We start from the raw sequence: 25,541 nt of genomic DNA, 5'->3' as shown, positions 1-25,541 counted from the left end.
GTCGCAAAATGTTCGTTTTCCAATCGGAATTTTTCCAATTCGGATTCGAATTCGTGTCTTAGTAAATCAGCCCCTAAGAGAAAAAACTGAGTTAATCTGGCTGCGCTGTGGGGTATTGCTGGAGAGGGAGGAGCATTCTTTTTTTTTTTTTTTGCTTCCTAGTGTCCTGCCTCCTGCAGGTGGCGCTATACCCATTGTCCCTGTGTCCCCCAAGCTATTGTGAGAGAAAGTTAGGCACTGAAGACAATGTCGTGCAGGACTGGGAACTTATAGAAATACTGTGCGCAATACTAGTTCAGAGCTGGCCCTACATTATCCCCAGAAACTAGGATGTACGATATTAAGCAGGCTATATTTTGTAGTTGCTAATTATCCTTTTCTTGCCTGTTGACGCAAAAGGCGTCAGAGATGCCGATGTCACACGAAGGCGTGTCATTCCCTGGTCGAACGAACTAGGGATTGGCCGTCGCGTGTTGACGTCATGCAAGTGCGACTGTCGCACTGTGCACCGGTCTCACACGTGATTGCTGTAGCTGCGGCGTGGCTGGTACTGTGAGAGTATGGACGGCTCTAGCGTGGTGCCCAGCGATCTCTTCCCGCACGTTCTGCGCTTTTTGCGGGAGAACAAGTTTACTAACGCTGCCAACGAGTTCAGCAAAGCTACTGGGGTGGTGAGTAGCCTCTGAGCAGCAGGCACCGGGGCTTCTGTGTTACAAACTGGGGTTATACCCGCTTTTAGATCATTTTGTGACAGAAATCCCGCGTAATTCTTCTGTTATACCTTTCCTGTTTGAGGTGCAAACATAAAAGCTTTCCTGCCCCTTCCTTCTGAGTACTGAGAGCAGTGTGAATAGCAGCCCGGGCTGAGAATACCGGCTGGTACGGCTCATACAGAAAATCTACACGTTCTAACTCGCAATACGAATTTTAAAGCTAGAAAACCCAGTGATCCACTAAAATATAGGGTTCGTGTGTGAAACCTATGCAGTAATATAATATATAGGCCTTATTGTTTATTTGCTATTCAATAAAATTAGGCGTGCTGAGTTCAACTGCACATATCACATTAAAAGTGTGTATGTTGGGGATTTTTTTTTTAACTTTTAAATGTTTTCTAGTTGTTCAGTGTAGATAATATATTGTTTGTATCAATATGGTTACACAATAGTGCTTAAAGGGGAATTATTGCCCTTTTTTGACATGAGCTCATTCAGTTGGGCTTACGTAGAAAAGGTATATTAAATGGTATCCAAACTTCCTAAAATCAGTATAAATGTATTTCTACATACCTGATTCCTCAGACAAAGCCATGATACTCTGGCAAACCATTTTCTAGCATCCCTTAGGTTCACAGTGTAACGCATCCTCACCTTAATATTATCCTGCTGTGAAGTGAGGGATTCTGTCACTTGAAGTCCCTCTGCTTTTCATAGTAGGTGGTGCACAGGTTTTTTGGTGCTGTTCTCTCCTAACAGGGGCACCAGCCCGGGGTAAAAGGTAAGCGATTAAAGTCACTTGGGGGTGCCTAACATTTTGGCACCACCAAGTGACTTAGCCTTTCCTTCTCCTTTAAAATTAAGCCATAATTGTCTGTTTGCAGGGATGAGTTTCACACCCCTTAAAAACTCACTGTGTAATGTAATCGCTTTACAAAACCTCGTTTCGTACGATATTCGGTGCGTGTATGGCGTGTCGGCAAGTCGACCGATATCGCAGGAAGCTGCTGATATCGGTCAACTCGCCAATCGGACCGGTTAGAAAATTTTGAGCGGGCGCCATAGAAGGCACCTGACCAAAATCTGCCATCAGGGCTGAATCGGCAGAAGGAGGTAGAAATCCTATTGTTTCTACCTCCTTATCTGCTGTTTCAGCCCTGACGGTGTGTGGCGGATCTGACGATGTTCAGATCGCCACGTGTGTGGCCACCTTTAGGGTAGTGGAAAGCTAACCCACTTTGGAAATGCATGATAACCCCATCACGTTCAGTTATTTTTACAGTCACAGGAATAAAGGCAGGCTAGCAGATCCCTATCAACTGGAACAAGTGGCAAAACCCCATGCAACCCTATGTAAACATACAGTCCATAAGAACATATAATGCAGTGATCCCCAACCAGTGGCTCATGAGCAACATGTTGCTCCCCAACCCCTTGGATGTTGCTCCCAGTGGCCTCAAAGCAGCTGCTTATTTTTGAATTTTTGGTAAGGAGGCAAGTTTTGGTGCCATAAAAACCAAGTATAATGCCAAACAGATCCTTCTATAGGCTGCCAGTCCACATAGGGGCTATTAAGTAGACAATTATAGCTCTTATTTGCACCCCCGTGAACCTTTTTCATGCTTGTGTTGCTCCCCAACACTTTTTCCATTTGAATGTGGCTCACGGGTATAAAAGGTTGGCGATCCCTGATATAATGCCAACCCATAGCATTTATATAATCCTTACAAACAACTCAGTACAAAATCAGGAGTAATATTGGAGCACTCCACTATGACGTGGCTCCAGAGTGGGCAGAGTTAATTAAGTGCTGCAAGGAAGTGGTGGTGAAATTGAAAAAATAAGGATTCATTCTCTTAACCCTTTCACTGCCAGCTGTTTTGAAGTGGAACTTCTACTGCCAGACAGTTTTTGAACATTTTGCACTGTTTCACTTTAGGGGCATTTCCTTGGGGGGACTTTTAGTTTACCCAGGAAAACATATATTGTTTTTTTCAGGACAAACTAAGCTTTCAAAATATGGTAGAATTTTTGTGTACCGTATATACTCGAGTATAAGCTGAGTTTTTCAGCCTTAAAAATGTGCTTAATATATACTCTGTTATATACGGTACTTGCGCTCAAACTACAGGCTATACGGTCTGTGTGCGGGCAGACCATAACCCCCCCCCCGTGGGTGGCCGTAAGCGTCACATAGGGAGTGGCGCGGCCATGAGGAGCACCACGGAGTACCCCCCTCCCTGGACGACCGTGGCACCGCGCATCGCGCCGCTTTACATATCGCGGCCATGAGGAGTATGTGGCACCGTTCGTCAGGATTAAGCAGCATATGGGCATTATGGGACACGGTGAGTTGCGCGGGAACTTTAGTCATTGAGCCAGTGTTTCAAAATTTCTATCTATCACCTCTCTGTTCTGGCACGGGAAATATCCCTTTAGTTGTGACCAAGCGCTGACTTGTTTTATTAAACCGCTAGGACATCCTTGAAAGGTGATCCCAGAGCTTCCTGCTGAAATAAGTTTAAATAAATCTAACATGTCTCCTCATTTATTGATTTATAAGGAACCCCCATGTTTCTCACCCCTCAGTTAAGCTTTTATAGGCAAGCTGGTAACAGGGTCACCCTAAAATGTTCCTCTAGAGCAGTGATTGGAGGATCAGCTTTAGTTTGTGTCCTTAGCTTAATGCTTCAGATATGGAAAATATCCATGTATCCGTTATTCAGCCATACCCTAGGACAGTTAAGTGGTCACCGTAATTGCCCCTCATACTTGCTGGCTCTCATGGTATCTAGGAGAGCAAATCAGTGATGCTGACCTGGATAGGAACTGGTCTGGGCACTGACCACTGCCCTGTTTCGCCATGGCCTGCACCCCCAATTGTGCTCACTGCTCGGCTGTTTCACTTTTAGGTCTCAGCTGAATTATTGTTTTTATATGTATTGTATCTGAAGCTCTTTATGCACATGCAGTTCTTCTCAGGCTTATGTACAGTCACGAATAAAAAAATAAAAGAGAGACGTACTGGTCTCTATATTATGAGAGGTTTACATACTGTATATACTCGAGTATAAGCCTAGTTTTTCAGCACCCAAAATGTGCTGAAAAAAGTCACCCTCGGCTTATACTCGAGCCAGGTGCCATGGGTCCCTCTAGACTAGCACCCTCTCTCCTTTGTGTGCAAATTAGGCCACCCGCAACCAGACCCTCCAGTGCCCTGGCCTAGGCTCCCACTAGCAATACTTATTTCCCCTTACATCTCCTCCGGGACCGGGTCTGCTGCCAGTTTGCCAATGTGCAATGAGTGTGGGGTAGTACTCATATTGTTTTTTTTGACCCTCTTCTCCGCTTACAGAGCTAGTTTACTGTTTTTCTTTGAAATAAATATTGAAAAACATATACCCCACTGATGCCTCAATTAATGTAATTTTATGGGTATTTATTTTGATTGTTAAAACTTAGCAGTAGCTGCTGCATTTGCCACCCTAGGCTTATACTCGAGTCAATAAGTTTTTCCAGTTTTCTTAGGTAAAATTAGGTACCTCGGCTTATATTCGGATCGGCTTATACTCGAGTATATACGGTAACTTGCTAAGCTTTATGGCTAGTGGCACAGTAGTTGTTTTATCAAATTTATATAGAATCATTTTGTATTCATTGAAGTGACATCCAGAACAGCAATTTACTGTATTTAAAGAATACAGAAATGCCATGTTTAGTTATGGGGTTAAAGATTTTGTATACTGGTATATGGATGCTTTTCATGCTGCACCATTGAGGGGCTTATACTCAAGTCAATACGTTTTTCCAGTTTTCTTAGGTAAAATTAGGTACCTCGGCTTATATTCGGATCGGCTTATACTCGAGTATATATGGTAATTCCAATTTTGTAACAAGATATAGACTTCTAAATGTCTAAAAAAAATTAAAAAAAAAAATAATATACCAGAAACAAAAATTATTTTATGCCCAAAAATACAACCGATTTGGAAAGTCCCATGTCTCCTGATCGTGCCAATACCAAATATATATAGTTTTATGAAGATTTCTCACTTGTATAGGTCAAAAACCAGCAGTACACTACCAAATTTCCAAGCACTGCTCCAGAAAGCTGCATACTTAAGATTTCAAGGACAAAACTTCCACTAACAGAAGGTTTATCCCAGAAAATAACACATTTCTGGAAAGAACAGGTTCTGGGGAATCCAGAATAGGTAGAACTGTCTGTGTACTCCAAATTATCAAGTCACAATGCTTTCCTAAAATTATAGGTTTTTATCAAAATGTATGATGTTTTTAAAAAATCACTTCAAAGCTTCATGTCTATAGTATCTTATCTCCTACAGGTCATAAAGTAGCCAAATAAAACACCCTAAATATGAATGCCAGGGGTCCACTGAACAGCTTGATGCTCAATATGTATAGGTTTACCTAAGTATGTGGCATGTAGGGGCCCCAATGTGAACATACCCCCATATGATCTATCATGTCTGTCATTTCAGCTCCTGCAAAATCAACACATTTACATCATTATATGTGGGATAAACCTAGTAAAAAGTACATTCACCCCAGAAAGTCATATATTTTTGGAAAGTACATATTCCCCTGAATTCAAAATGGGTACCCATGTCTATCTACTCCAAAGTACCAAGCTGCAAAGCTTTCCTAAATCTGGCAATTTTGATGACATTTCCAAAAATCCGCTCAAAGCTTCCAGTTTGCAGCATCTTATCTCCCACATAGCATTAGGTACCAAGATAAAACACCCTGAATTTGAATGCCAGGGGTCCACTGAACAGTTTGATTCCCAATATGTATAGGTTTACCCAAATATGTGGCATGTAGGGGCCCCAATGGGAACATACCCCCATATGATGTCATTTCAAAAAATCAACACATTTACATCCTTTATGTGACATAATGCTACAAAAAAGTACACTCACTCCAGAAAGCCATATATTTTTGCAAAGTACACTTCCCCTGAATCTAAAATGGGTACCCATGTCTTTCTACTCCAAAGTACCAAGCCGCAAAGCTTTCCTAAGTTTGACGATTTTTATGATATTTCAGAAAATCGCCTAAAAATGTTGAAGTTTGCCGCATTTATCTCACACAATTTCTTGCGTACAAAGGCAAATCGCCCCAAATAGGGACACCTAAGGTCTACTGAACAGTTTGATGCCCAATATGCATAGATATACCAAAGTCTGTGGTATGTACTGACCCCAAAATGAAAATAGTGCATATGGATTTCTCGCCTGCCAGCTCAGCTTTTGCACACAGAGCCCCCTGTCAGTGTATTACGTGCAGTAACACCCCCTAACTATACAGAGACCCCCAGAAAACCATATATTTTTGTAAAGTACACATTCTGATGAATTCAAAATAGGTAAAGGTATTTTTGTACACCAAAGTTACACATGGAAAAGCTATGCTAAAAACAGATCAGGAACACTTATACAGGGATAAAAATGAAATAAAACCACAAAAATCGTGCAAATCAGCGAAACAACAAAATAAGTCACACGACAGTGTAATTAGTGGTCAGAATATCTGATCCAATAGTCACGCTGTCAAACTAAACAGTTTTCAAGGAAAATAAACTAAAAACAAGCAGTAAAATGGAAAAAAAAAATACAAAAAAAAGTGTGTATGCACGTGTGTACATATGTAAAAGTAGTATGACAGTATATAAGTGTATATTAGTGTGCAAAATGAAAACAAAAAACAAAAAAAGTGCTAAATTGTGTGCTGTATGTAGGTATAAATGTGTGTAAATACAATTAAAAACACACCTGTCCAGAAGATCCAGATCGCATGGCTGGCCCTCCTGCTGCAGTCCCGGTGAGTGAGGGGGGCGGAAACAGGAAGCCGCTTCACCAGAGAGAATCTTTATCTGCCAAAATACGTACGGCGTACGTCGTTGGCAGGGAAAGGGTTAAAGGGGTGGTTTACCTTCAGGTTAACTTTTAGTATGTTATAGAATGTCCTATTCTTAGCAAGTTATCAATTGGTTTTAATTTTTTACCTTCCTCTTCTGATTCCTTCCAGTTTTCAAATGGGGGTCACTGACCCGAGCAGCCAAACAACTATTGTTATTTGGTATTGCTTATCTTTTTATTAAGGCCCTCCTCTGTGCAAATTCCTGTCTTTCATTCAATCCACTTCCTGGTTGCTAGGTTAAATTGGGCCCTAGCAGATTTTTGTAACTCAAGATCAGCAGCAATGACTGAGTCACAGAAAAGCAAAAAAAAAAAACCTATACTTTAAGTGCTTATTTATTTACACCCTTTATAGATGACTACTTAAATAATGTGTTCATCCTACCAATATGTCATGCCACTGGTATGAAAGCATATATGTTTTTTTCAACACTCCCCCTCATATTTTTTATTTTGGACATGGTTCAGATATGAAATCCTCACTCATTTCTCTTTTTATTTACTGCAAACTGGAGTAAAGTGCCCCAAAATAGGTATTGATGCCACCCAGCAGGGATGCTGTATGCTACAGCAGGGAGTGCCCACATTTTTACTGCTAATATATGGGGGGGATAATGTACGAGTTTAGCATTGTAGCCACCAAAGGGGGTGACAAAAAGTAGTGCAAGGTTCAACACACTAATAAGGCCATGTTATTTTCTTAAAATAATTTCTATGTAAAAGTCAATAATTCATTGCCTTTTCAATTTTTACAGAAAGACAATGATTCCTGTCCAACATCTCTTCTGAATATATTTAGCGACTGGATGAAGTAAGTATTCATTTTGTTAAGAAACCTTTTAAGTGTGTATGTAGTAAGCAACTAAGCAGCTTTATAGCAATAAAATACAGTGAAACCTCAATTTTACATCCCCTGATTTTAAGTTTTCCTGCATCTTACACCATTGTAAATATGGATATAGTAAATTATTATATGGCAGAAAGTGGGCAACCTGTGCCCACATTCCCTAAAATGCTTGGCCACTAGTTTATTGGTCACGCCATCCCTAAATACAGTACAGGTATAGGATCCCTTATCCAGAAACCCAATATCCAGAAAGTTCTGAATTACGGAAAGGCCTTCTCCCATGGACTCCATTACATAGTAACATAGTAAGTTGGGTTGAAAAAAGACATACGTCCATCAAGTTCAACCATAATGCCTATACCTAACCTGCCTAACTACAAGTTGATCCAGAGGAAGGCAAAAAACCCCATCTGAAGCCTCTCTAATTTGCCTCAGAGGGGAAAAAATTCCTTCCTGACTCCAAGATGGCAATCGGACCAGTCCCTGTATCAACTTGTACTAAGAGCTATCTCCCATAACCCTGTATTCCCTCACTTGCTAAGAATCCATCCAGCCCCTTCTTAAAGCTATATAATGTATCAGCCAGTACGACTGATTCGGGGAGGGAATTCCACAACTTCACAGCTCTCACTGTAAAAAATCCTTTCCGAATATTTAAATGGAACCTCCCTTCTTCTAAACGGAGTGGGTGCCCTCGTGTCCGTTGGAAGGACCTACTGGTAAATAAAACATTAGAGAGGTTATTATATGATCCCCTTATATATTTATACATAGTTATCATGTCACCTCTTAAGCGCCTCTTCTCCAGTGTAAACAGACCCAACTTGGCCAGTCTTTCTTCATAACCGAGACTTTCCATACCCTTTACCAGCTTAGTTGCCCTTCTCTGGACCCTCTCTAGCTCAATAATGTCCCGTTTGAGCACTGGAGACCAAAACTGAACAGCATATTCTAGATGGGGCCTTACCAGTGCTCTGTAAAGGGGAAGAATAACCCCCTCCTCCCGTGAATCTATACCCCTTTTAATACAGCTCAGAACCTTGTTTGCCCTTGCAGCTGCTGCCTGGCATTGCTTGCTACAGCCAAGTTTATTATCTACAAGGACTCCAAGATCCTTCTCCATTATGGATTTGCCTAGTGCAGTCCCATTAAGGTTATACGGGGCTTGCATATTTTTACATCCCAGGTGCATGACCTTACATTTATCCACATTAAATCTCATCTGCCACTTAGCTGCCCAGATTGCCAGTTGGTCAAGATCCTGCTGCAGGGATGTCACATCCTGGATAGAATTGACTGGTCTGCAGAGTTTTGTGTCATCTGCAAACACTGATACATTACTCATAATACCCTCCCCTAAGTCATTTATGAACAAATTAAACAAAAGTGGACCCAGTACAGAACCCTGAGGGACCCCACTGAGAACCTTACTCCAAGTAGAGAATGTGCCATTAACAACCACCCTCTGTACCCGATCCTGTAGCCAGTTTTCTATCCATGTGCAAACGACTTCACTAAGACCAATAGACCTTAGCTTAGAAAGCAGTCGTTTGTGGGGAACGGTATCAAATGCTTTGGCAAAATCCAAATAGATTATATCTACTGCATCCCCACTGTCCAGCTTCTTACTTACCTCATCATAAAAAGCAATTAAATTGGTCTGACATGACCTGTCCTTCATAAAGCCATGCTGATTACTGCTCATAATGCCATTCTCCACTACATAATTTTGAATGTGATCCCTTAACAAGCCTTCAAATAACTTGCCCACCACGGATGTCAAACTTACAGGCCTATAATTGCCAGGCTGAGATCTTATTCCCTTTTTAAATATGGGAGTGACATTCGCCTTCTTCCAATCACTAGGTACCATACCTGATGAAAGAGAGTCTGAGAATATCAGAAACAAGGGCCACTGCAATTCTGCCCCTAGCTCTCTCAGTACCCGAGGGTGTATTCCATCTGGCCCAGGTGCCTTGTTTACATTTATCGTGTGTAACCCTTTAAGCACCATATCCTGTGCCAACCACTGTGTAGTTGGAGCTGAGGCAACAGTGAAGCTATTGGGTGAGACTTGGCCCACTGGCTCCTCTACTGTATACACAGAAGAAAAGAACTTGTTAAGCACATCTGCCTTTTCTGTATCCGCTGTAACCATATTGTTATTATAACTCAATGGGGCCACACCCTCAACCTGCATCTTTTTACTATTAATATACTTAAAAAACTTTTTGGGGTTAGTCTTGGCCTCGGCCGCGATGCGCTCCTCATTTTCTATCTTTGCCTTCCGGATTGCTGTTTTACAACACTTGTTATAGTGTTTATATTCATTAAACGCAGCTACTGTCCCCTCTGACTTATATTTCTTAAAAGCTTTCCTTTTTTTCCCTATTAACTTCTTTACCTCAGAGTTAAGCCACATGGGGTGATTCTTAACACTTCTACTTTTTCTTATTAATGGAATGAATTGAGAACAGTAATGATTTAATATCATTTTAAATGACAACCATTTCTGCTCTGTATTTTTATCAGAAAACATAATGCCCCAATCTATGCCCTGAAGCGCTGCCCTTAAGGAGCTAAAATTTGCCTTCCTAAAATTCAGTGTCTTTGTTGCCCCCGTGTAAATTTGTTTCCTGCACCAAACATCAAATGAAATAACATTATGGTCACTATTACCCAGGGGTTCAACCACTTGCACATTTGCTATACGTTCTGAGCAAATAATTCTAATTTTTAAAAATGATTTCCTTTTTCTCTGTAATAATAATAACAGAACCTTGTACTTTATCCCAACCAAGATATAATTAAGCCTTATTGGAGGCAAAACAATCCTATTGGGTTTATTTAATATTTAAATGATTTTTAGCAGGCCTAAGTTATGGAGATCCAAATTAGGGAAAGATCCCTTATCCGGAAAACCCCAGGTCCTGAGCATGCTGGATAACAGGTCCCATACCTGTACTGATTGCTAAAAGATGGGTATAAAAAAAGTCATACATCTGCAAGAAGTTCAGTTAGGGCATCTAAAACCTGGTTTTAGCAGCTATGGTGTATAATAGTGGGATCACTCTTTGCAAGAAGGTCACTTAAACAAGTGCCCCTCTTATGACAGATCAGTGGTGACTTTCGGAGTGGTCCCTAATTACCTTGCTAATATGGCCTGACTTATTGTTACACTGAAAACTACCCCCAGCTGTGCCCTGGTACTGCTTAGAATTCTACCACAAAGTTCCCAGGCCGTTTTAAGAGCTTGACTAAATATCTTAATCAGGTAGCCCCTGGCTACAAAACGTGACCACATCTCACCAACCTGTACTTTTGCTTTTGGCTTTAGTTGGCTTTAAAAAACTTACTGTGTGTTCATTAGGTCACCAGATGCAAAGAAGAGAAAGCCATCAGCTAATGGTTTGCCTAAGAAAAAGCCTACAAACGAGTCTTCCAGCAGCGAAGACAGCTCCAGTGAGGAGGATGAACCTCCTGCAAAAAAAATAGGTGAGGTTTTTTTTTGTTTTTTTTTTGTAGCATTTATGAAAGTAGCTCATGTAAATTTTGCATTTACATATTCATGTTATATGCAAGAAGCATAAGCTATAAGATTCTGACATGTCATCATTCATGCTTTTATAAATAACTGTAAATAGACATTTAGGTATTTTCTAAAAACGATTGTGTGTGCGTTGAAAAACTTTTCTTAGTAAGCATTCTTTCTTACAGCAACTCAGTCTGCTGAAGGGAAGAAGCCTGTTGTGAAAGGCGTCCAAGCAAAAAAAGCAAAGAGCAGCAGCGAGGACTCCAGTGATGAATCTGATTCTGAAAAAGAAACAAAGAAACCTCCTGTTGTAAGACATCTTTAATATCTGTATGGGTGGTTGACATGAACAAATCATCATACTGTGCCTGTGTGATCAGTTATCTGTCTGAGAACTGTAATATGATAATATTTTATCATTTTATAATACCACTGGTGTCACATTTCTTCACATACAGACAAAATAAGAGTGGGAATCTTCTTTGTGACCACCCTATAATTTCTTATATAGATCCCTTTTGTTACATTGGTAGAAATGACAAGCTCCAGATCTCAGTAATGCCTATAGCTATAGCCAAATCCACAAAATATTGACTCTTTCCCATAGAAAAAACCCGCACAAACACCAAAGGGAGCAGCTTTAAAAACACCAACTCAAAAGAAGGCTGAGAGCTCCAGTTCTGAATCCAGCAGCTCAGAAGATGAAGCCTCTAAGAAGAAGAAGCAATCTGTGACTAAAGTCCCTCCAAAGCAGAGTAAGAACATTTTCTTAATGTAAAACATTGTGATGTCACTTAGTTGTAAATATCTAATTGTATAACATTGCTGGTTAACAGTAACTGAACAGCTTGGTCGTCTTCTATTTATTCTGACTTGGGGTTATTTTATCAGAAATTTTAGTGTTTGCCTTTTTTATATCTTACAACAGCAGTAGTAAAGGCTGGTTTAGCAAACGACAATCAAAAAGCAGCAGACTCAAGTAGCAGTGAGGACTCTGACAGCCCCCCAGAAAAGGTAATATGCCCGCTTTCTTTTCCCCAGCAGCCATGGCTTTTTAAATGGCATTTTAATGGCAACAGGGGGAGTATTATAAATAGGAGTTCTTCCCTTTTCCAAATTTCCACAATTTTTACATTTCGTTTGTGTGTTTATAGGAAAATAGATAGCTAGGCTCAAACATTTTGAGTTTCTAGGAGCAGGTATGTAATGCTATTAGGGGAGATACCCCATTTAGGGATGGAGAGCGTGCTGATCCCTCGGTGCTATGGTTATAGAAAAACAATTGGTTTACCCCCACTATATTCAGTTAAGTGATGGTACTAAACGTAAGGCCGCTGTTATTTAAAACATTGCATTCCTGTAAGAAATAAACTGCTCGCACCTTTAAGACTGTGCAGCATATATATAACAGGTTGAATATAGAGTTAAAGGGCGCATTGCCATTATAAATTTGTTTTATCGGCTTCTCATATACTTGTCAGAACTTGAAAGTGTCAGGATCTACTAATGTGAAACTTTAGTGCCAGAAATAACAAGTCATGGCTCTTTCTTACTTTCTGCCTATCATTTTAATTATGTTTAGCAAAGCCCTATTTATTCAGCTTATGTTGCAATGGTGTGTATGCTGTCTCTTTTTAAATGTAGTTTGCCAGATGGCGATTCAACAGTGTCTCGATTTACTTTTATATATGTAAATATATATTTACAAAACATTTCATGTCCATAAAAATGCTAATAAAAAATGCTGTGGAGTTCCACTGTGAATAAATGGTGAAATCTGTTTTCACAACAGATGTATTCACCTGTCTTGTAACTGTTCTACTGAAGTTAGTGAACCAGTAACGCTTGTTGCAAATGAGCAATTAGGCAGTCTTATTTTGTGGAAAGGCCAGATCTGTGTAAATGGTGAAGTGTTTTCTTAAATGTCATCCAAGAGCGCTAACATGCTCTCTAAAACTCATATTAGCTGACCCTCAAGTTGACTTCTTCCAATAAGCTGCCACTGCAAAATGGCTCAGTCCTGCAAGTTATTTGATGTTTTTATTGTGTTGAACCAACATTTGTCTTTTCATGTAGAAGTCTGCTGCTCCAAAGACACCTCCAGCCAAACCCGCCACAGCAGCTAAGCCACAAGCAAAGAAGACAGCAGGGAAGAAGTCCAGTAGTGAGGACTCTTCAGACAGCTCAGATGAAGAGGCAAAGCCTGCAAAAAGCAAACCAAAGCCAGGTCTGAACCTTATTAAGAAGTCAACACCATCAAATATGCACAAACCTTTTAAGAAGTAAAATTATTATGCAAGTGTCCGTATTTTGCAAAATCTGATATCTTGCAATCATGATACTGCTGCTTTAGTTTAAACCTGGTGTGAGGCAGCAAAGCCTCCTATGATAAATTATGAAATATCTCCCTGCCTGTCCATTCCATGTATTAGGGAAAAAATCCTACATGCATAATGAAAAAAGCTTTCCTTTTTATGTTAAGCTACATGCTAAACCATTTATTAATTGTTTTTAAGGTGTCTATAGTGCTGTACCACCACCTACTATGAATTCTAAGAAAAAGGCTTCTTCACAGCCTGGCACCAAAACTAAGGCGGAAAGCAGTGACTCTTCAGACAGCAGTGATGATGAACAGCCACCAAAAAAAGGTTTCTCATGTCTTTCAAATTTAGTTTTACATGCTATTTTTATCCTTAAGTGCTCATATCCATTTAATATATGTGCTTCCTACAAGTTTAATGTTCCTCTTAAAAGAATTTGCCCTTTGACCTTGCAGCTAGAAGCCCATGGCCTGTTGGTCAGAACTGTTTAAATATTTAAAGAGCATGCATAACATGAATTGCCATGCATTTTAATATTTGGGAAGTGTCAATGGTTTTTTGCAACTTGCTGTGCTTATTGTACAGTGTTATTACAACTACTAACCTCCGTCTTTCATTCTGGAAGTTCATGTGCAAACATCTACTATTACATTTGCGTGGAAGTCATCCTCTACATATAGGGTTAAGGGAAAAGTACTGCAAAGCCATAGTAGCAGATCTGTCATACAAAGTAATTGTATTAGTGACATTTCTGTACACATTCTGTGATGTCTGTGACCATTCAATATGCTGTAAAAAATAAGGAAGACATTTTAAGGAGTGATTATACCTTTCATCTAACATGCAGCCTAATCCATCTAACCAAACTCAATGGCTGTTTCTGCATATCTGTGGTCATAATGACTTAAATATATGCTTCTAAAACTTATATGCTGCTAAACATATATGGCCTTCCAACTATTGTAAGCAACATCTCACAGGCTTTTTCAGCTGCCGAAAGCTTAGGGCATTTTATTTGCCAACAAGAAAAGTATATAATAAAAATGTCTATATACATTAAAATTTTGGCCAAGCTTATATATTACATTAAAAATAGGCAGTGTTGTAGACTACTTGTTTGGAAAGACAATGGCTTTATGAGCTAAGGTGTGCTGTTAGCAAAGGTTGGACCTACAAAAGGTACTTGAACTGAAAACGTCCAGTAACCAATTCTTTAAATGGATGCTTTCTTTATATGATTAACCTTTTTATTGTAATACCATTTTGCACAAGCTTTAATAATCTGTTTAAGTTTGTCACGGCTCCAACATTCAGCAATCGCTATGCATATTTTTTCCAGGTTCAGCTGTCCTCTGCTGTATTGTGTCTTGAGTTTGAAACAGCAGCGCAGATAATAGGGACAGATATTTTCAGAAGCCACTTTACAAATATCTCAATCAGAGTTAATTAACAATGTTACAGTGTATATTGAAAAACTTAATTAAAATAACATTTTTTTTTCAATTTTGCAAAGAAATTTGGTTGGAATTCTCCTTTAAGTTGTGAAAAGGAATTCCTATTTACAGTGAAGTTGTGGTATTCCTTCAGCATTGGTAGTTGTACTGGCAGATACAATAGTTTCAAGAAAGGGTTATTTCTTTTTATCAAATGAAAATAAACACTCTTATATAAAGTTGATCCCAGGCTGGTCCAGTTAATCTTTTGTCAGGATGAATTGTTTTCCATCTGTGCTAAACTGAGAGTACCTCAGCTTCCTCTCAGCTAGAAGTTAGGTATTGTTCACTTTGACAAAAGGTTGAAACTTGATGGATATGTATTTTATCCTATGTACCTAAGTGTGCATATATAACCTTACTCTTTTTAAAACGATATTCCTTCAGAAAAAGATTCAGTAAGGTTCTATGCCTTCTATTTTGAGAAGCCAGATCTTTTTTTTTTTCTGTCAGAACCTGTCAATCCTGTATATAGTAATAAATGCACTTACTTTGATATATAAATAACATTTGTCTTATTTTAATTCTTTTTCATTGAAGCTAAAATTGTTCCAGCAAAGATTACTGCATCTGTCCCAAAACCCTTGGCCAAGAAAGCAGAGACCAGCTCAGACAGTGAATCTGGTGAGTGTTTCTTCTAACCCTGATTTTATATGCTCACTAGCCTGGGACAGGTATTTACAAGCTTACTTCTTAAACTGTAGGCCATTTGTTGATGTTGATAAGTGCAAAGTTATGCACTTTGGTAGAAATAATATAAACGCAAACTATCTACTGAATGGTAGTGTGTTGGGGGTTTCCTTAATGGAGAAGGATCTAGGGGTTTTTGTTGATAACAAGTTGTCTAATTCCAGGCAGTGTCATTCTGTGGCTACTAAAGCAAATAAAGTGCTGTCTTGTATAAAAAAGGGCATTGACTCAAGGGATGAGAACATAATTTTGCCCCTTTATAGGTCCCTGGTAAGGCCTCACCTTGAGTATGCAGTGCAGTTTTGGGCTCCAGTCCTTAAGAAGGATATTAATGAGCTGGAGAGAGTGCAGAGACGTGCAACTAAACTGGTTAAGGGGATGGAAGATTTAAACTATGAGGTTAGACTGTCGAGGTTGGGGTTGTTTTCTCTGGAAAAGAGGCGCTTGCGAGGGGACATGATTACTCTGTACAAGTACATTAGAGGGGATTATAGGCAGTTGGGGGATGTTCTTTTTTCCCATAAAAACAATCAACGCACCAGAGGTCACCCCTTTAGATTAGAGGAACGGAGCTTCCATTTGAAGCAGCGTAGGTGGTTTTTCACGGTGAGGGCAGTGAGGTTATGGAATGCCCTTCCTAGTGATGTGGTAATGGCAGATTCTGTTAATGCCTTTAAGAGGGGCCTGGATGAGTTCTTGATCAATCAGAATATCCAAGGCTATTGTGATACTAATATCTACAGTTAGTACTAGTGGTTGTATTTATAGTTTATGTATGTGAGTATAGATTGGTAGGTGTGGGTTAGGTGTGCTGGGTTTACTTGGATGGGTTGAACTTGATGGACACAGGTCTTTTTTCAACCCTATGTAACTATGTAACTATGTAACTATGTAACTATTTGATCAGTACACATTATGCATTGTTATTGCTTCTGAATTGATTGCTTTGTATGGGATCTGCAATATCGTTACCTGTTTAAGAAATAGGTTTTGCAGTCAGCTGTTTCAATTCAGATTTGGTGCTCTAAATGAATAAAGATCTTTTGCAGTCTATTTGTGCTAGAAAACTTTGTTTTGTTGCCAGTTCATAAAGCTTTATCCTAGCAATGGCACCAAAATGATTTGTCAGGATGAATTCATAATAGGGTTGTTTAGGGTAATGACACACATGGCATTTTGACAGCAATGCCATCTGCCTGACCAACACTGGTGGTCATAATGCCTGTCTGTCCTAAACACTAAATGGATGGATAAATAAATAAATACTGAATGAAAAATGCTCTATTAGATACACACTGAAAGCTTGCCAGAGCCTGCTGCTGCTCAGTATGTACCAGATGGAGTGCTTTACTGTAGTAGTGTTAGGAGTGGTAAAAGGAAGGTACTGTGTTTCGTAAGATTGCTTGCTGTAGTCTGTAAATAGATGGAATACCCAAGCTGGCAAGACATAGTTTTCTTTTAGTTTTGTAGCTGGGGTCATTTTAATAGCCTGCTCTTGTTTTTATTTTGTGTAGATTCCAGCAGTGAAGATGAAAAGCCAAGTGTAAAGGTTGCCCCTAAAAAGGCTGCTGCAAAGCCAGATGCTAAAAGCACTCCAGCAGCTGCTGCTAAAAAGTCTGCCCCAGCAAAGAAGGCTTCCAGCTCTTCAGACTCTGGTATGATTCAGAATTCTTGAAGAGGGTTGGTGGCAAGAGGGACGTATTCTTCTTGGTGGGATCTATAGGAGGATTTTCAGGGCCAAAAATAAAATGTGAGAAACGTTAAGAAATGCAAAAAAACAAATGGGACTTGTCCGTGCTCTAGTTATGTTAAGTATTAAGTAAAAAAACAAAAAAGTTACTTTCAGTTGCATGAAAATCTAGTCACATCTTACTTAATGCAGCTTAAATCACCAGTGTGTCAACTATGTTGTGTCAACAACTATGTACTTCTTCAAACCTAGAGCATGGAAGCCAGAAAAACTGTTTGCTTTAGATAATGGTGGCTACACCTAGCACTTTTTTAAAACCGTATCTTTTGTAAATATGTTATCTATTATTGAGAGACCCTGAAATAATGCAGTTCCATCTCCCATACAAAAATCCTTATTTTTAAATGCTAAAATTGTTAATTTTGTGTAAATAATTTAGTAAGATACAGGGCAAGCTCAGTAATGCACTAAGGCATTATGCCTGACCCTTAATATTTCTGCATCAATATTGTAGTAAACTGGTGTAAATGCGAAGGCCCAGTTGCAAAAATAATGATTAAGGCAATTACAGCTATATTGCAAGTATTCTCTAAAGGTGAACTTCCCTTTTAATCTTTCTTGAATATTTAATGCATAAATTAGGTCCCAAATCTGACTTCTATCACATGTAGTTCTTTTAAACGTTGTTTGCTTCATTGTTTGACATGTTATCTTCCACACGATGTAGACTCTAGCAGTGATGAAGAGACTACACCTAAACCTTCCACAAAAATTACTCCTGCAAAGAGTGCTGCTACACCAACTTCCAAAACACCCACAACTAGCAAAGCAACACCAACATCAAAGACCTTGCCTGCAAAACAAGGAACCCCCAAAACTTCCAAAAAGGATTCAAGCTCCTCAGACAGCAGTGGTAAGTGGAAAAACAGGTATATAATAGAAGCTTGCATACTTTATAGAATGAAAACAGGGGAGTTAAAAGGAAACCTTTCAAATTGTAGTCATGCTGGGGTTTATTTAATAAAACCTTAAGGCCAAGCTTTGTGTGGTAGGTGGCATATAGGAGGTATTTTGTCAGCATTGTACCAAATGTACAGTAACAGGCATGCTAAACTTTAACTATGTAATTAACTTAAGACTCAAGCAGTGATGAAGATGAGAAGAAAACCCCTGCCAAACCTGCTGCTAAAACCACTCCTGCCAAGCCTGCTGCTAAAACCACTCCTGCCAAGCCTGCTGCTAAAACCACCCCAGGCAAGAAAGCTCCAACTAAGAAAGAATCCAGTTCTTCAGATAGCTCAGGTATCTGCACTCTCAGTTAAAATTGAGAATGTTTAAATTATATAGGTTCTGAAATGGTTATTTTTACAGTTAAGGAGCCCAGTGTTCCTGACCTCTTATTAGTATTTTTATATAACAGGGATATTTTATTCAGAATAAAGCATTCTGTTATGACATGTTTAGTAAAGCAGCCAGTGTTTCATAGACCTTCCAGCTGTTGAGGAGTTAAATTTGAGTAGTTAATCAAGATAATTCATCTGCATAAACTACTCTGTATAACTGCCTTATTCTTTCCATATAGTTCAGTATTGCCTGCTTGGAACTTAGCATTTTTGAGAATGACCATGAAATATGTATCCATAACTATTTTAAGGCAATTTTTTAAGGATGGTAACCCATCAGTTGTGTTTGCGATTTACAGTAGTCTTTAAAAAGACACACGTCTGGAATGATTGGTATTTGCAATCTTACTATGTCCTAATAGATTTCTTTAACTTTGCTGCAGTGACCATTTTAGCCTGATCTTACCCTTATGGGATCTTATTTTGTGTAGATTCCAGCAGTGAAGATGAAAAGAAATCCTCTGCAAAGCCAGGAGTTAAGACTACACATGGGAAAGCTGCTTCCAAGACAGATGCTTCTGCTGCTGCAAAGTCTGTTCCTGCAAAGAAGGCTTCCAGCTCTTCAGACTCTGGTATGGCTTGGTTTTGTCTGAGTGGGTTGTTTGCAGTGGGAATGTATAAGTCCAAGTGTGCTCTATAGGCAGATGTATAAGTCCAAGTGTGCTCTATAGGCAGTGGGAATATATAAGTCCAAGTGTGCTCTATAGGCAGATTATAGGTAAGGTTCTTAAAGGAAAATTAATTCTAAGTAATACAGGTATCTGTTATTCAGAGCCAAAATAGTGGTATGTTGTTTAAATAAACGATTCTTATTTAATAATTTGCTTTTCATTTAAGTAAAACAATCTTGCACTCGTATACATGTACTATGCTAGGAATTATTTACCTTGTTTTGTGCAGCAGCAGCATCTGTTTATCAGTTTAACATGTTGTTCTATAATGTCTTTTAGACTCTGATAGCTCAGAAGAGGAGACCACGAAAACTACTAAGCCACTTAATAAGCCGTCCCCAGCAGTAAAGTCTCTGCCTTCCAAGAAAGCAGAAAGCAGCTCTGACAGCAGTTCCAGTGATTCAGATTCTAAGAAGAAAACAAAACCCGCAAAGCCACCAGCCAAAGCTACAACACCAGTTACCCCCAAGGTCCAAGTTCAAAACAAAAAACCTTCTAAGGCTAACAGCACTGATTCAAGCAGCGAAGAGGAGGGGAAAAGCAAGCAAACTACTGGGAAATCCCCAGCTGCTAAGGCTACTGTTCCTCCAAAGAAGAGCCCAGTGGCTGTTAATAAGGCAAAGGCCAGCAGCAGCTCCTCATCAGACAGTTCCAGCGATGACGAAAAACAAAAACCTAAACAACCACCAGCAGCAAAGGATGTGAAGCAAGGAGCAAAGGCCACAAAGCCAGCTCCAAAGAAAGCTGCAGATAGCAGTTCTGAAGACAGTAGCTCAGAAGATGATGACTTAAAGGCTACAAAAACAAATACTGCTATTTCTAAATCCCCAGTTACTCCCAAAGCAAAACCTGCTCCTAAAAAAGAAAGCAGCAGTGAGAGTTCTGATTCTGAAGATGAAAAGCAAAAAGGAAAGAATATCTCTACTCCCAAAACAGCAAATTCCACTCCTAAAGCAGCTGCTGAGAGTTCTGAGGAAAGTTCTTCCAGTGAGGATGAAGAAAAAGCTAACGGTATGGTTTATATTTTGCAGCATTAAATTCTTTAGAAATTGTGTTCATTTGCACATGCAGTTGTTCTTTGCCAAATGGAGAAGTTCCATCTGAAATGCTGTCAGGGGAACACTGGAGACATGTCCAAAGTAACACCAGTTATCACTTATAAAAGGTTCACCGATATGACAGGTTATCAAATATACTGGCTCTCGACAGGAGTATGGTATGTGTCAGTTCAGCACATCAGCTGATCCCTTACTAAACTGATAGGGTTCACTGCCACCCACCCATATCTGGTGCTGCTAGGTAGCTCCTAACCCAGAACATGAGATAGGGCTGCACTGGGTGACCCTAGCCTAACGTAAAAGGAAACCTTGGGGATATTTGCCAAATACATTCCATTTGTCATTATCCTAATTTAGTAAGCCATGAAATCTGACATTTAATAATGGTGCTTTAACTGGTTGACAAGATTATATGTGCTAGCTGCTTCAAGGAACCTTTATCCCAGTGAATTTAGCCCATTAGTTTGGATAATCAGGTACATGTATTGCCATTCCTACTGTTATTAATTAATGCCATATCGGCTGGAAAAATTAATTTATCTTGTGTTCATTAACTAATACCCAGTGATATTCATTGAGCCATGTTTATAATGTTCATTCTGATGTCGCCGCTTCCAAGTTCGTCTATACCAGCTCCCAGTGGACGACAGATAGCTGTGTCCTGGAAGTGTATGTTTTCTCTTATTGACAATATGATATATATATATATATATATATATATATATATATATATATATATATTGAACTCAGCAATTTGGCATGACTCATTATATACATAAATGGCACTCAGTGTTTTCCTTTGCAGTTAATCAAATAACTATAAATAAATAATATGGATGTGTTACTACATTTTTTGCTAACACACCAGCAGTGAGTTAGATCCAGAGGTTTTTCCATTTATTTTTATGTCGGTGAATGGGTTATCTTGGATAGAAATGAATATTGCGCCTTCTTTCAGGGACCTCTGGAAAACGGAAAAGAGGGGAAAGTACAGGCAATGCAGAATGTGAAACTATGACACCAGAAAACAAGAAATTGAAAGCTAAAACTCCAAACACATTTCCCAAGGTTAACAAGAAGGTGAGAAACTAAGCATACATCTACAAAAGACTTAAATGATGGCATGAATGGTGGATGGTGCCTTACAGGGTCACCGTGTGCAACATTATACATCTATGCCTTTATATAAAGGTGTTTTATACTCATTCTGTTTGCGTACAATATAGGAATAAAACTGATCCTGAATTTAATAGGAGTCTGTGTTTATTGTATCTCAGATTTTCATGGATGGTAGATATAGAAGTTATGATATGATATGGAAGTTTACCTTAACGTTTTTGTCTTGAAAACAGATCTAAATTAAGCAGATATATGTATTTATAATATTTTGCATTTCTCTCCCTACCACACTCGGTCCAGAAATGTAAATTGATTTTTTTGTCAACCAGGAGGCAAACTTATCGCAAAAGTATATTTTTGTTTGGTTCTGTTCATTTCTGTTCAGGTCTTTCTCTTGTAAATGTTTTAGTTTGTCATTCAAATAAATACATGGTAGCTTATGTCGGTGACACTTGTAATCAGCAGTATAAATGCCTTGTAAGTATGCTGAATTGAATTGAAATTCGTTAAATAAAGCTCCGAAATTTTTTTTTTTTTTTTTTTAAAGTTACTGTCATCATTTCAAGTTCCTTGTTTAAAATATTATTATAAGGAGATATTGATATACCAGATAATATTTTAATTAGATCTTGTTTGTAATGAAAACCAAATGGAACCAAAGCTAACTTTTTCTGTATTACTTGGCATATATCCTCTTTTATATTTGCAGCACAAGATGACAAGATTACCATTATGATCAGCACATACGTCATTTAATGACTATACACTAGTTACCAGGCTGCACATTGTTGTTCATTTGTTAGATGGTGGTTAACAGTAAGAGCACAAGTCTCATAGCATTCACCTGTAACCTGTCAACCAAAATGGATTAGTCTGTAAAAGTAATGCATTCTTTTCAGTGTGACTTGTCTGCGTACTGCTAATTTGCACCAGTGGAGATTTAAATGGTTCATGGCCATGGTTCATCCAATCTAATTATCTCATCAGTTGCTGTGGGTTGCTATACTGTGCAGTTTAGCAGTTGTGTTATAAAATAGTAACAGAGTAAGTTAGGTTGAAAAAGACATATGTCCATCAAGTTTATGCCTATATATAACCAGCTTAACTGCTAGTTCATCCAAAGAAAGGCAAAAAAAAAACTCCCTTCTGAATCCTGTCTAATTTGCAGCAAAGGGGGGAAAATTCCTTCCTGACTCAAAGATGGCAATCGCCCATAACCCTGTATTCCCTCTCTTGCTAAAAAGACATCCAACCCCTTCTTGAAGCTATCTAATGTATCAGCCAGTATGACTGATTCAGAGAGAGAATTCCACAACTTTTCAGTTTACTGCAAAAAAAGAAAAATGAAATACACGAATATTTAGCCTGAATCTTCTTTGTTCTAATCTGAATCATCGACATGTTAGTAAAGATCAAAAATGATTGCTATGGGTTGCTATGCTGGTGTATTTTAACAAGAATAAGCATCCTTGACATTTTGTACACTGAATATGGGCATTGTCTTTACATTAGGAGTGTGAGACTCTAGCACCCACGTGCTTTGTGATAACAGGCTCTTTGAGTTTTTTTTATATCAAACAATAGATTATGTAGTATGCTCTATGTTGGTCTGTTAAATATTTGCTTTTGGATACAATGCAGGAACACAACAAAAATACTCCATTTCGGAGGGTGAGAGAAGAAGAAGTAGAAATCAATCCTCTGATGACTGATAATGCATTTGAAGCAAAGGTAAAGGTTGTCCATTTTGGTACCTGTTCTGATTCTGTTTAGAGGTGTTCAGGGTCGGACTGGGCCGCCGGGACACCGGGAAAAATCCAGTCCAACATTTGCCCGGCGCTCCCCCTACTGACTGTTCCTCCCTGACATGTTCAATTTATACGCGCTCGGGGAGGACGTCAGGCGGGGGCCCTGCGGGGGGGTTAGGGGGGCCCCTGGGGGGGGGGGGTTAGGAGACGCGGCTGGGGCTCCTGCAGGACCCCTGGGGCGGGAGCCCTGGTGGGCCCTGCACCCCCCAGTCTGACCCTGGAGGTGTTAGCTACAGTTCATACCTGTTTTGCACACCCTATGGCAAGATTAAGTGATCATGGGATCAATTTCTAAGGTCCAATAGTATGCAGCTCATTATTTACATTAAAACCGTGGCTGCATAGATATAATACTGACTTCTAACCCACACTGTAGCACAGATCATCAGCTATATAGCAGCAGTCAGTATGTCCTACATTCTCACTTTTATGCTTTTATTCTCAGTGGTGGCTGCTACAAGCAGTATTAGTCTACAATTTGTTCATAAAATCTGCAATTTGTTCACTTGCATGGGCTAACCCTCTCTGTAGCCCCAACTAACTGCAATATGCCAATGCTCAGTATAACCTCTGTTCTGAAGTTGACCAGCTGCATCTTATGCAGCCATTATTTGCACACAATACCAGAAAATTGCACCACACTGTTGCAGGTACTAGCACCTCAGTGAACAATTAGTTAAATATGATAACATGTTGAAACTGGGCACTGGTACGCGTATGGGACCTGAAATCCAGAATGCTCAGGAGCTGGGGTTTTTCCAGATAAAGGGTCTCTACATAATTTGGGTTATCGTGTTTTGTCTGATAAGACGTTGTTTAAACATACATTAGTCATTTAAACAATAATTGTTTTGTCTTCAATAAGGATTTAATATATCTTGGTTAGGATCAAGTACTAGGGACTCAAGTCCAGTACCTTCCTTTTGTCCAAGACTGTCCTTTTGAGTGGCTCTGGTTTTTTTTCTTTTAAGTGTTCTAATTAACTAGTTCTAGGTAACTGTTTTTATTGTACCTTGTTATTCCATTAATGATGAAGAATGTGCCTCTAAATCCCAAGTGTCGCGTTTTTGTTTCCAGAAAGGAGCACAAGGAGACTGGGGTGAAAAGGCCAATAATGTCCTTAAATTCACAAAGGGAAAATCATTCAGACACGAGAAGACCAAGAAGAAACGTGGCAGTTACTGCGGAGGTGCAATTTCCACATCTGTCAATTCAATCAAGTTTGACAGTGATTAAAAGGATTGTAAGGAAGAACTTTTTCCTGGTTCAACCACAAGCACACGAGCTAGGGAACGGTGGCATCATTTAAGTCTGAGCGAATTCCGACGAGTCGATACGTTTATTAGCAGTTTCCAGCAGCATTTTTGCAGTTCAACAATGGACGAAAGACATGTAGGTCAATTTGTGACCAACCTATGGATTCAGAAGTTTTGAGCATAACAGGCTTATCCTATGTACAGTTTGTTTCAGTTGATTGTTTTTATGTACTAATTTCAATTCCAAAATGAAAGCTTTTGTTTTAAAAGTTTTATTTGTCTGATTTTCTGGAATCTTGAAATAAAATTTTCCAGTTGGCATAATGGGGCATCTTCCCCTTAAAATACTAAAGCTTAGTCTATGTTTATTTCTTACACAAAAGCACTAAACATTGCATCAACTTTCTGCATTGAAATGGAGGAATTTAGAGAAAGTATTGCCATAGGTTAATCTTTACAGAGTGTCTGATCGCACACACAAGTGGATTCTATTGCTCAGCACAAACATTTAAATCTTCTCTCTAAATACAAGTGAAAAGTGACAATTGGTGACCAAACAGAGATGAACATTTTACAATAATTTCTTAGGTGTAGAAGTAAAAAGCAATTGCTTCTAAAACCATTCAGCTCCAAAGACTATCTGGAACATTGTTGTTATACATTTTACACTTTTACTATCTGTTTTTTTTATGTTGCTTTTTTAATTTGTGACCAAAATAATGGGTGTGTTCAAAGCTAAAATGCATCTTACTTATGGGTTAAAATTTTTAGCTGACTAACCTTTTTACAAATTAATAAGTCAGTGTTTCAAGCTCAATGGATGTAGCCAGTAGTGGGTATTTAATGCATATAGTTAAACAGTTATCCCACTGTTTCCATCACACTAAAGAGGAAGCAATAACTATCAAAAATGAACATTTTTTGGGCCACTGTGGACATTGACTTGAGTTTGTAAAAACGTTTTCATGTTAGAAGGAATATTGCCTTACTAAAGG

At 39.0% G+C, this 25,541-nt stretch overlaps 1 protein-coding gene across 3 annotated transcripts; it reads left to right on the top strand.

The window, feature by feature from the left end:
* The first annotated feature begins 207 nt into the window (after positions 1-207).
* On the top strand, positions 208-24,898 carry nolc1 (nucleolar and coiled-body phosphoprotein 1). 3 transcript variants are annotated; one of them, NM_001039730.1, is given in 17 exon segments: positions 537-671; positions 7,414-7,469; positions 10,876-11,000; positions 11,223-11,347; positions 11,645-11,792; positions 11,966-12,051; positions 13,114-13,264; positions 13,554-13,685; positions 15,392-15,475; positions 17,056-17,196; positions 17,959-18,144; positions 18,369-18,533; positions 19,066-19,206; positions 19,585-20,316; positions 21,322-21,443; positions 23,124-23,213; positions 24,368-24,893. In NM_001039730.1, coding segments are annotated over 17 exon segments (2,754 nt in total). In that variant the 5' UTR covers positions 537-560; the 3' UTR covers positions 24,527-24,893.
* The last annotated feature ends 643 nt before the right edge of the window (positions 24,899-25,541 follow it).

This window comes from Xenopus tropicalis, chromosome 7 (genome assembly GCF_000004195.4).
Source record: "Xenopus tropicalis strain Nigerian chromosome 7, UCB_Xtro_10.0, whole genome shotgun sequence".
In the NCBI taxonomy this organism is placed as follows: domain Eukaryota; kingdom Metazoa; phylum Chordata; class Amphibia; order Anura; family Pipidae; genus Xenopus; species Xenopus tropicalis.
Note: the sequence above shows the minus strand (reverse complement) of the source record. Positions and strands in the feature narration are given on the sequence as shown.